The 12,194-nt window shown below is 41.5% G+C and overlaps 1 protein-coding gene across 1 annotated transcript in view; it reads right to left on the bottom strand.

The window, feature by feature from the left end:
• Nucleotides 1-111: 111 nt before the first annotated feature.
• The window catches only part of LOC143122048 (uncharacterized), a 41,653-nt gene continuing 29,570 nt past the window's right edge, over nucleotides 112-12,194 (bottom strand). Inside the window, exon 2 of the mRNA XM_076282833.1 lies at nucleotides 112-3,159. Within this exon, the coding sequence (XP_076138948.1) occupies nucleotides 1,796-3,159 (1,364 nt within the window). The 3' untranslated portion in view covers nucleotides 112-1,795. The remainder of the gene's footprint in view (nucleotides 3,160-12,194) is intronic.

Below are 12,194 nucleotides of genomic sequence, written 5' to 3'. Positions count from 1 at the left end.
GTTCAGCATTTCATTCTTATTTTCTACATTTTTGTTTTTTCAAGCATTTCATCCTTATTTTCTACATCCTCAGGAAGGGTCTGCTTTAGGAAAGAGGGACATACGTACATGTTTAAAACATATAGAAAAAAACTGGATTCTTTTTATTAGATTAACACAAAATCATGGATATCTCCAGATATTACGGGACCTGCCACTCCATCATATTGTCTGTATTATTTATCTCATATCAAGTCTGTTGTAAGCGCTTTGCCTGGTAACGGATCACATAAGACTGTATAACATGAGTTTAAACTGCTTCTGTTCTTCATACCTCGTGTTTAATACAGGGAAGCCAAATGTCGGTTTTAAATGATGCCCAATAAAGCCAGGTGAAATTTGTCACGTTTATCTAAAGCATTAGTCTGCAGACCTCAGTTTGCCTGCAAAAGGACCCAAAGCTACCATCTTTGCCCATATAAGGACATCCAGATCTTGGTCATTTGGGTGCCGACTATTTGTCCATCCTTCCTCCCTTCCTCCTGTCCTAACCCCTCCTAATTAAGTTATTGAAAAGAAAGGAGAATGGAGAATGAAGGAGAGTCAGATATGAGAAATGAGATGTCTCACCCGTGCATCACTTTTAAGAGATGTCAATAGACCCCTGAGGTTTGCCTACAAAAAGTACCCAAAGCAGCCATATTTGCCCATATAAGGAGATCCGGATGTTAATTGAAGCTAACTACCTATGGCAAGTTGCATTGTAAGTTAGTTCTGGAGTAGCAAAGATCAAAGTGTGCCGTCTTCACGTACCGTACATCACAGTATCCACTTGAAGGCAGAGGACAAAACTGTCTAGAGCAAAAAGTCTGCATTTCTGATTTCTTCGTCCCCACGAGAGTTTAACAGGTGCGATAATTCAAAATCCCAATGTTATTTTCCCATAGAAAAAAATCTCAAGATACCGAATCTCCTTATTTGGGCAAAGATGGTAACTTTTTTGTAGATGAACTTTGTCTTACAAATGGGGCACATCACCTCTGCATGGCCAGAATATACAGACCATTTTACATGCAAATTGCAGAGAATATGAACTTATACCAAAGCCTACAAATATCATATGAACATGGAGTATTCTCACTTATTGACCCTGAAAATGAGGTCATGTTTGATTTGAGTTTTTGAGACATGAATGAATACTGAACACGAGAACAGAGAAGCCGCATGAGCTTGGGATGCACCCTATTGCCCCACAGACTCCATATTGCGCCGAGGCCATGATGCCAGGCAGACTGACATGCGGTCCTCCATGTTTTCATGATTCAGTAGCCTGACCCTGATGCCTAAGTATCTCCGCTCATTTTCATTTCACTGAGATAATAGTGTAGCTCCTTTTGTTTACATTTCCAGAACTAGTGCAGTGCCCGTTCAAACATGCTATGTAGCCCAATTACATGCCTGCAGGTAGGCCTGCTTTAAAAATAGGATGATAGGGAAAAACATAATTCCAGATAAACATTCAATAATGAATAGGCCTACAGATAATATAATAATATCATAAAAGTGAAGTGAGCAGAATTTAAGCATGGCTGCATGTGACATTTTTTACAAATCAGAATGACATAATCCTAACAGCTGTTTTGAGTCAAGGCTATATGCTTAGCCTATTGAATAACTTGACGATAGAGAAAACAAACCATTTTGTGGAATGATGCATCATATGGAATTCATCAGATTCATTTACCCAACAATATAATGGATAGGTAAAACAATACAGCCGCTAGATGACATAGTATTTTAGTATAATAGTGGCGCACTATTTTGCAGAGGTCTTGTTTAACACACTTGAAACAGCAGGGATGAGGCGAGGGGCATAATCCCAAAGCCGCTCGTCCCGTATAAGTTTGTCATTGCCGACATCCTGCCGCCAGGGGGCTCTGATGTGGTAATTCCTGGCCACGTCACGATTAACACGGACCCCTGTGCTGTCCGCCGACAGAAGGCCATGCACCGTTGTGCGGTATACTGTTCGGGGATTAACGATCACCTTGAAGTTGTTGAATGCGTTGGGGTCGTTCGGCTCGCACCAAACGTGATCCAAGATGTCCACACCAGTGACGCCCTGCCACTCCTTCGGCCGCTGCGCCGCGTTCCTCCCGCCCACGGTGTTCCGGAACACGTTGTTCTCGAACTCAAAGCTAGTGTAACTACCGTACTTCTGTTCCAACACAGGCAGCAGTTCCGTCCAGCTGTTCACCATGACCGGCACAATGACCTCGTCCAGATCCTGCAGCACCACATACTGTGTCTGGTACATGAAACGGTACACGCAGTCGTTCAGTGCTGCAATTTGTCCAAAGTAATGCAGGTCTCCTGGAGACACCGATGGCTGCCACCCTCGTGACACTTTAATATACTGCGTTATGGGCCAGGGAATGATCTCGACAAAGCCTTCCTTGACGTAATAATCCAGCACTCTCTGTGTGGCTGTGTTGCAGCTGGATTTGTAGATAGCTACGTGCTGGGCCCCCAGTAGTCGGAACATCTCCAGGGTCTGTACCAACTGCAGGACATTGGTGTAGTCATACATCACAGAGATACAGACGGTAAACTGGTATGGGAAGGACTCTTGACGCTCCTGTTGGTTCCGAATGGGGAGAAAAGACGGCTTCTGGATCCCTAGAGGCCTCTTGTAAATTGCCACATGGGAGAGCGTCAAGCAATTCTCGGGGACCGAGCACAAGATGTCTGCCGTGCCAAAGTTAAATCCAAAGTGGTCAGAGTGGATATCTTGCATGGCGTCGCTACTCTTGAGTTCTTCATCACAGCAAAACAAGCAGGAATAGCTGACAGCCTCCGTACGTTTCACTACAGCTATTGTGCGGATTTGCGACCTCGACCGATGCTCCATGTACGATGAGACTAAGTAAGTCCTGGAGCCATTGACCTGGAGCAGAGGGTTCACGCTCTCCGGAAGGCCACAGACACTCTTAGGCACACTTCTACCACTTGGATAAGGAGCTCTTAGGCTGTCTCCGAATCTACTGTTCTCTTCTATGTAGAGGAGGAGGAGATAGACTACAGTTACTAGCAAGAACACCCCCATAAGTCTGTGTATGAGGTGGCCATGACTGGACGTTGTGGGTATCAGTGGGTCCTTAATCCCCTTAATTATTACTTCTGCAAAATATAAAGCACAAGGGGAGAACATCAACAAAGAGTCAAACATCCCAGGGAAGACACAGATAATCAAACATCCCAGATAGCAAAATCAGATTGGCAGATAGCGGACAGCTGGTGGTATGCCGCCGGTGGCATGCCACTTGTGGTCCGCCGTTGGACCACCATCTCTTTAAATTTAACTTGTCATGAATATTAAGAAAAGTTAATAAAATTATATATGGAGTATAACTAAACAAATGAAAAAAGATTTTAGACCAATATAATATTGCTCAATTTGTCTGCAACCCGCCAGAGAACCGATGAGTAAAAAATGCCAGCAGACCGCCAGCTATGCCCCCAATGTCAGGCAGGCCCATTGGGTGTCTGGATATCATCATAATCATGATATCTATTAACCTGAGAAGTTTCAGACCATTCATTCAATGCACTGTGATTTATGACACATTTCCTGTTTATGAGGTGAGATATTAAAATCATATCAAATATATAAGTTATCAAAAATCCCTTCACAATTTAACATCAGCGACATCTTGGCATAATATTTGCCAAATTTCAAATGAATCTGACAAACCGTCTAGGAGGAGTATGTTCAAATTGATCATATGACATCAGTATAATTGTCAGTCTTGCTGTTGCCAGTTGGTGGCGCTATGCCAAACATGCATTATGGGCATGTGAATATTATCATTAACATGGTCTTCAATGACCTGTGAAATTTAAAACATTTCAAGCCATGCATGGTGATATTATGACACATTTATTGTTTATGTGGAAGGGTATTAAAATTAATAATTTCGCCATTTCGTCAAATTACAACATATCAAAAAAAAAGCTTCACAATTTATAATCAGGAACATCTCGGCGTCATGTATACCAACTTTGACATGAATCGGATCAACCGTCTAGGAGGAGTATGTTAAAATTGATCGATCATGTCCACAACGCACAAAATCTCAATTACCTCACTTCCTGTGGGCGTGGCTAATGGCATGTTAATACAAAAGTTGTTTGTTTTTGGGAGTTACATACACCCACCAAATTTGGTGTGTGTATCTAAAACTATATGCCAACCACAAGTCACAGTGACATAAGGGGGCGCTATGGAGTTCCTGGGCAACGCCCGGTGCCAAGCTTGTATCCCTGTCTATTCACTGTATCACTTAATGTGTGTGCCAAATTTCATGCGTTTTCACCCATGGGAAGCACCTCTTTTGGCATCATGATTCATCACATATTTCATCACATATTAGTCTGCGCAAAATCCCAAATACCTCACTTCCTGTTGGGGCGTGGCTAATGCATTGTACATACGAAAGTCGTTCATCTTGGGGAGATACAGACACCTACCAAATTTGGTGTGTATAGCTGAAAGTATATGCCCACCACGGGATCAGTCATCTAAGGGGGCGTAAGGGGGCGCTAGCAGGTCTCTGGGCCATACCCGGGGTCAAGCTCTTGTACCTAACTGCGATGCGTGACACCTGACGTGTGTGCCAAATTTCAAGAGTTTTCGACCATGTTAACCACCTCAAAAACAGGAAAGCAAAAAAGTATATATATAAATATAGCTGCAAGCAGCAATGTGGGGGCCAAGCAGTTGAGCAGGAGTCGTCATGGCAACACAATGTTGTTACATTATACACACAACCAATTAACCCCCTGTCCCATACACACACATATACACAGATAAACCTCCTCTCCCACACACCCCAATAACCCCCAACACATACGCATACCTCAAACATCACCAAATTTATTGTGCGTAGTCAGGTTGTAGTCATTTGTCCACATACCAAGTTTGGTGTCGATACGAGAAAGTGTTGATAATTATAGCACCCCTAGTGGTCAAAAGTCACCAAATTATTTGTGCGTCCTCAGGTTGTATTCACGAGTCCACATACCAAGTTTGGTGTTGATACGAGAAAGTGTTGCAAATTAAAGCACCCCTAGTGGTCAAAGGTCGCTAAAATTATTGTCTGTCCTCAGGATGAGGTCCCAAGTCCATGTGCTAAGTTTGGTCTCAATACGTGAAAGCATTGCTGAAATATGAGCCCACTTCCTGTGATTATAGCAAGGCTACGCCGTCATCAAATTTATTGAGCCTCCTCCTAATTGGGTCCTGAGACCCTGTACTGAGTTTGGTGTTGATACGCGAAAGCCTTGCTGAGATCACTTCACTTCCTGTTTGGCGGCATGAGTCATGGTCTGAAGATCATCTGCGTCAAGTTTTGTGAAAATCGGACAAACTTTGTAACCTTTGATGACTTTTAAGTGTTTTTGATGAAATACAATATGGCGGAAGATCCAACATGGCGGAAATTGACGTCATGGTGTGCGTCGAGTTCGGTCTCATCCAAGGATTCCAAATATACCTTAATGTTCAAAATGTGATGTACGGTAAAAGCATAGATGCAATTCAACATTTGAAACGTTGGTGGCGCTAGAGCACTCAAAGTGCAGACTTGAAACTTTGATAAATTAAAGATATGACTGAACCGAATCAATGTGCCGAATATCTCAACTTTTTACTGTATGGTTCAATGGCAAATTAGCGTTTCGTTATAATAATAATAAGAATACGTAGAATCACTATGGGTTGCCTCGCAGCTTCGCTGCTTGGCCCCCAATAATACTCGATAATAATAATCCTTACAAAAACAATAGGGCCTTGCGCCCTTCGGTGCTCGGGCCATAATAATAATAATCCTTTCAAAAACAATAGGGCTTCGCACCTCTCAGTGCGTCGGTGCTCGGGCCCTCGGCATCGGTGTCCACAGCAATTTAAAACATATTTGTCATATTTGAAAATGGCGTATGCTAACATGCCGAAGCTAATCTGCACGCTCTTGACCCCCTGGGGTACCCTCGAGTACTCCGAGGTAAAGGGGGCGTGCCTGCGTGAAATGCCGCAAGAAATCTGGGTAATTTACACTTTCCAACTCGGGCGGCAGATTTATGAGTGTAATGGAAAGGGCATAAGAATATTTGCTAGGAAGTGTCTGGCAGTTTGAGGACAAGAAACGGTGCATCAAAGCCAGAGTCAAAATAGTAGCAGCCAAAGAGGATTGTTGACAGCAGAACAAGTGACGGTGAAAAAATCTTGGCGGCACACGATTAATGTGTCAGCCTAAGCTTCTACTCTTTGGCCGGCTCGTAAGCCCAAACAAGTGTGTGCAGCATGCCTTTACGTAGCCTACTAAAGGCGCATCATCATAAAGATAGGCTACATTTAATCTGCATCACGCCCCATTTTAGCGGAAAACAAGTTAACATTATATCATTGATTCCAATGGGAAAGACAGCTAGTAATCACACGTTGACGTTACATCTAGTTATTAATTCACAGGACATTCAATCATTTTACTAACACAGCAGTTATGAAGAATCATGTGTGTAACTTACTCATATCGAAACTATGTAGCCTACATTACCAACCTAATTCATTTCCAATACCCCAATGTTGAGGACAAATTTAGCACGAGGTTCGTATCGAACCGTGAGTCAAAAATCGTGATACAAACCGAATTATTGGGGGCCAAGCAGCGAAGCTGCGCGGCAACCCATAGTGATTCTACCTTTTCTTATTGGGGGCCAAGCAGCGAAGCTGCGAGGCAACCCATAGTGATTCTACCTTTTCTTATTGGGGGCCAAGCAGCGAAGCTGCGCGGCAACCCATAGTGATTCTACCTTTTCTTATTATTGGGGGCCAAGCAGCGAAGCTTGGATTCAAATAATTGAATCTTCACCAAAATTCTCACAGACAATGTTTAGACCAAGCCTCACAAAAGTTATCGCTCAGAATTTTGATATTTTGTTCCATTTCAGAGATATAGGCCAATAAAGTTAGACCACTTAGGCCTTTTTTCCTAGATCACCTATATTCCTATAAACCATAAGTCTTAGAAACTTGACATTTTCAAGTATTGTTACCAGTACCCCCCACTACCCATAACCCAAATTTGGGGTACTGCACCCAAAGGTGGCGCTCTTGTCAAAAACGCTTATTTCTCCTTACCAGATTGATCTAGACTCAAAATTCTTTCATCATATTAATCTCTACATTCAGATGCATCTTTTTCACCCTGGTCTTATGCTCTAAAAATGTTTACTTTTGCCACAATTTCAGAGAAAAGCCAAACATCATAAAAAGTTTCACAGGCTTCAAAAATTATCAAATCTTCACCAAAATTCTCACAGACAATGTTTAGACAAAGCCTCACAAAAGTCAAAATAATTTGGATATGTTGTTCCATTTCAGAGATATAGGCCAATAAAGTTCGACCACTCAGCCCATTTATCCTATATCACTTATATTCCTATATGAGTATTTTTTTTATTGGATAACAAGCATACAACCATCATTAGGTGGATACCATTAACAGTGCACATTTTCAGATCTGTACTCTTTTTTTATAAAGCCCTTAATTCTATTGTCAAATGTATGTTAGGAATTTTCTTGATGTTGTGTGTTTGCCAACACACATTTTCACCATGTGAATATGACTGCCTAATATGTAGGATTGTCAGTGGCTCAGTGGGATAATGCCTAGTGCTGGTGTTTGTTAGGTTGAGAGTTCAAAGCCTGCTAGAGCTTTAGGCTCAAGATGCACATGCTATTGGTTATTGAAGAGTCACACCATTGAACAGCACCTGAATGACATCAGGCAATTAACATTCACACTCATTAGTTGCCAAGAATCAGAATGCCGACACACTCTATGACATATAGGGGAACTTCTTTGTTTACTATTTTTCCTTCATCATTAAGTCTATCGTATTTATATTTCATCCATTACTGTTCTTCTCTATAAATGTCTAATTGCCCCAGAATATCCAAAGGTTTTCAGGTGTACTCTTTCAGGAAAGCCCTTAATTTTATTGTCAAATGTATACTTGGAGTTTTTCTTGTGTGTTTACCAACACACATTTTCACCATGTGAATGTGACTGCCTAATATGTCGGATTGTTAGTGGCTCAGAGGGATGATGCCTAGTGCTGGTGTTTGTTAGGTTGAGAGTTCGAATCCTGCTAGAGCTTTAGGCTCAAGATGCACATGCTATTGGTTATTGAAGAGTCACACCATTGAACAGCACCTGAATGACATCAGGCAATTAACATTCACACTCATTAGTTGCCAAGAATCAGAATGCCGACACACTCTATGACATATAGGGGAACTTCTTTGTTTACTATTTTTCCTTCATCATTAAGTCTATCGTATTTATATTTCATCCATTACTGTTCTTCTCTATAAATGTCTAATTGCCCCAGAATATCCAAAAGTTTTCAGGTGTACTCTTTCAGGAAAGCCCTTCATTTTATTGTCAAATGTATACTTGGACTTTTTCTTGTGTGTTTACCAACACACATTTTCACCATTTGAATGTGACTGCTGAATGTGTATGATTGTCAGTGGCTCAGTGGGATAATGCCTTGTGCTGGTGTTTTTTAGGTTGAGAGTTCAAATCCTGCTAGAGCTTTGGGCTCAAGATGCACATGCTATTGGTTATTGAAGATTGACACCATTGAACAGCACCTGAATGACATCAGGCAATTAACATTCACACTCATTAGTTGCCAAGAATCAGAATGCCGACACACTCTAAGACATATAGGGGAACTTCTTTGTTTACTATTTTTCCTTCATCATTAAGTCTATCGTATTTATATTTCATCCATTACTGTTCTTCTCTATAAATGTCTAATTGCCCCAGAATATCCAAAAGTTTTCAGGTGTACTCTTTCAGGAAAGCCCTTCATTTTATTGTCAAATGTATACTTGGAGTTTTTCTTGTGTGTTTACCAATACAAATTTTCACCATGTGAATGTGACTGGCAAAGATGTAGGATTGACAGTGGCTTAGTGGGATAATGCCTGGTCATCCTTAGGTTGAGCGTTCAAATCCCACCTGAAGCATTAGTGTTCAAATACTGTTGGGTTGTGGAGGTTAGCATACTAGAATAGAATGCTGTTGAGTTGTGGAGGTTAGCACACTATAACATTACAGCATTACAGCTACTTGTCAATATGGACTTGTAGTGAAAGGCAAGTATAACTGTATAATTATAGGCATAAGCCGCCAAACAGGAAGTGAACTCAGATCTCAGCAAAGCTTTCACGTATCGAAACCAAACTCAGTGCATGGGCTCAGGACCCAATTAGGACAAGGCTCAATAAATTTGGTGACTTTTAACCACTATGGGGGCGCTATAATCACAGGAAGTAGGCTCATATCTCAGCAACATTTTCACATATCAAAACCAGACTTGGTATATGGACTTGGAACCCCTCCCTGAGGACACACAATACATTTGGTGTACTTTGACCACTAGGGGCGCTATAATTAGCAATACTTTCTCGTATCAACCTCAAACTTGGTACGTGGACTTGTGGTCACAACCTGAGGACGCACAATAAATTTGGTGACTTTTGACCACTAGGGGTGCTATAATTAGCAAGACTTTCTCGTATCAACACCAAACTTGGTATGTGGACTCATGAACACATCCTAAATAGCTACAATACATTTGGTGTCTTTTGACCACTAGGGAAAACTATGACATGAATTAGGCTCATATCTTACTAACGCTTTCATGGATTGAAACCAAACTTTGTACATGGACTAAAGACCCAATCCCAATCCAATCCAGTCCAATTCAATCCAATCCAATCAACAATCACATGAAGTAGGCTCTTATCTCAGCAATCCAAATCCAATCCAATCCAGTCCATTGCAATCCAATCCTGTCCAATTTAGTCCAGTCCAATCCCAATCCAATCCAATCCAATCCAATCCAGTCCAATTTAATCCAATCCAATCAACAATCACTTGAAGTAGGCTCATATCTCAGCAATCCCAATCCAATCCAATCCAGTCCATTCCAATCCAATCCAGTCCTGTCCAATTCAGTCCAGTCCAATTCAGTCCAGTCCAATCCCAATCCAATCCAATTAGGGCTGGGACAACGCGTCGACGTAATCGATGACGTCGACGCAAAAAATACGTCGACGCAAAATATGAGCGTCGATTCGTCAAGCATAACGTGTGCTGCTAAATATTTTTAATTTTACACCTTCAGTGTTTTTCATACGTTGACTAATCTGTGGCTGGGCACCACGAAATCAAAACCGGCCACCACACATTGATGTTCTATGTTGTAGGCCTGCTATTTAAATTAAAGATAAGATAAAATAATTTCATTGAGCTGCGCTTGCCACTTATGGTGCATTCAGAGCACCTCGGAATGACAAGGACCGCCCCCATGGCTACTTTGTTTTTCCGACAGTGTTCAAGTGCTTTGCCATCGAATGTGTGACAAACACGGATGCCACAACAAAGGGTAAAACATACACTCACTAATCCTAAACAAACAACTGTATTTGCTTAAAATATAGTGTAAGATGCTCGTGAAAGAAAGATATGCAGCTTTTCAAGTGATAAAAAGGGCAAATTCCCAAGTTCACATTAAAACTGTTGGACATGAAAGGCCACATGGACTACAAACGAACTACAACGTGACGACAAAAGTGATGACGAGCCCCTTACTCACACAGCCTTTCCTCGCCCCGCCGGCTCTCTCTCGTAACGAGCCCGCTGCTCCTCCTCTGCATGTGCATTTAACAAAATATTCACGATTGTTGAAGGATTGTTGTTGCCACATAGAAGCACTGCATAGAACACAGTGGGCTACATTGCTATTAAATCCGCTTAGCATCGTGACCATGCTGCGCAAATTTGTTCAAAACCGCTGCATTAAAGTTAAAGTAAACTCTGCTAAGGTCTTATCACAACATAGTACATTGAGGAGACTAAACAAAGTTAAGTTACAGTATGCAATCAAGCAGTAACCTTATCTCAAAGTTAACGTTAGAATACTGTTTGGATGTCAAGTTTAGCATGCTTAGCCTACTTGCAGCTGCTTGTATTACTCATGCAGGGCTCATTTTATTGACTCTGTTTGCAAAATCCAGATGGAAATGGAAAAGTGTTTTCCAAGACTCAAAAGTGCTTGTCCAAAGGAGAAGTACAAACTGTTATTTGAACTACGTTATGAATTGCATCCACACATGATTCCCACAAGAACGTCTTAAAATGACTAACTGAAACTTTATTGAATGCTACCTCTGACTCTGACTAAGAATACATTACTTTGCACTTGTAGTTACTTGCACTTCAGTCTTTTATTTTGGAATCTTAAGAGCAACTAGAATTGCGGTTCCGAGGAACTGCAAGAGTGGGTTTGATCAGTGGCACGGAACTCGGCCTCATCCAAGGATTCCAACGGTACCTCATTTATGAAAATCGGGCACACGGATCAAAAGTTGTCTGCATTAACAATTAAAAATTCAATAAACATCCAATAAGCTAAAACGCATAAATAACATGGTTGCTATGGTGGTCGCTAGGTTGACATTACAGGGGTGGTTTCTAGGTTGTTGCTAGGGTAATTAGTTAGTTGCTAGTAAGCCATCTTAAGCTGACTGCATAAAGTGATTATTTTAAGAGATACATTTTCAAACCAGAACTGTGTATAGGTCATGGTTAAAAACGTATCAGAATCTCAGAAATAATCACGTAATGCAGCCAGTTTAAGATTTTTTAAGAAGTCAGATTTTTTAAAGGCAATCAAATTTCTGCTGACTCTCTTCTGGCTGCGGTTAAAGGCCAGCGCCTCCTGAGAGGCCTGAAGGGTCAGTTCTGAGGTTGTTGGCTGCTGGAACCGAAAAAAGGACTGCATTTTCTTAAAAAGACAATGTGACTGAAGTGCGGGCAAAGTTTGCACAGAAATGTACGATTTTTCCCACCCTCATCGACCTAGTCATAAAACTTGTTTAAATGATCACACGACGCCTCCTTGCTGCTTTGTTGTCTACATCAGCATTTCTCAAACTTCTTTGACCTGAGGCCCAGTCAAGGCATACTTTGGGGTCATAGGGCCCACCTACATGAACCCACCCCCTCCTCCCAACCCCTATCAAATTGTAATGATATCACAATTATTATTTTTATACTATATTGCCTACATGCACT

This window comes from Alosa pseudoharengus, unplaced genomic scaffold (genome assembly GCF_046254945.1).
Source record: "Alosa pseudoharengus isolate Yale_2024_CS ecotype anadromous, Long Island Sound unplaced genomic scaffold, YU_APseudo_1.1 YU_APseudo_1.1_scf_13, whole genome shotgun sequence".
Lineage (NCBI taxonomy): Eukaryota > Metazoa > Chordata > Actinopteri > Clupeiformes > Clupeidae > Alosa > Alosa pseudoharengus.
Note: the sequence above shows the minus strand (reverse complement) of the source record. Positions and strands in the feature narration are given on the sequence as shown.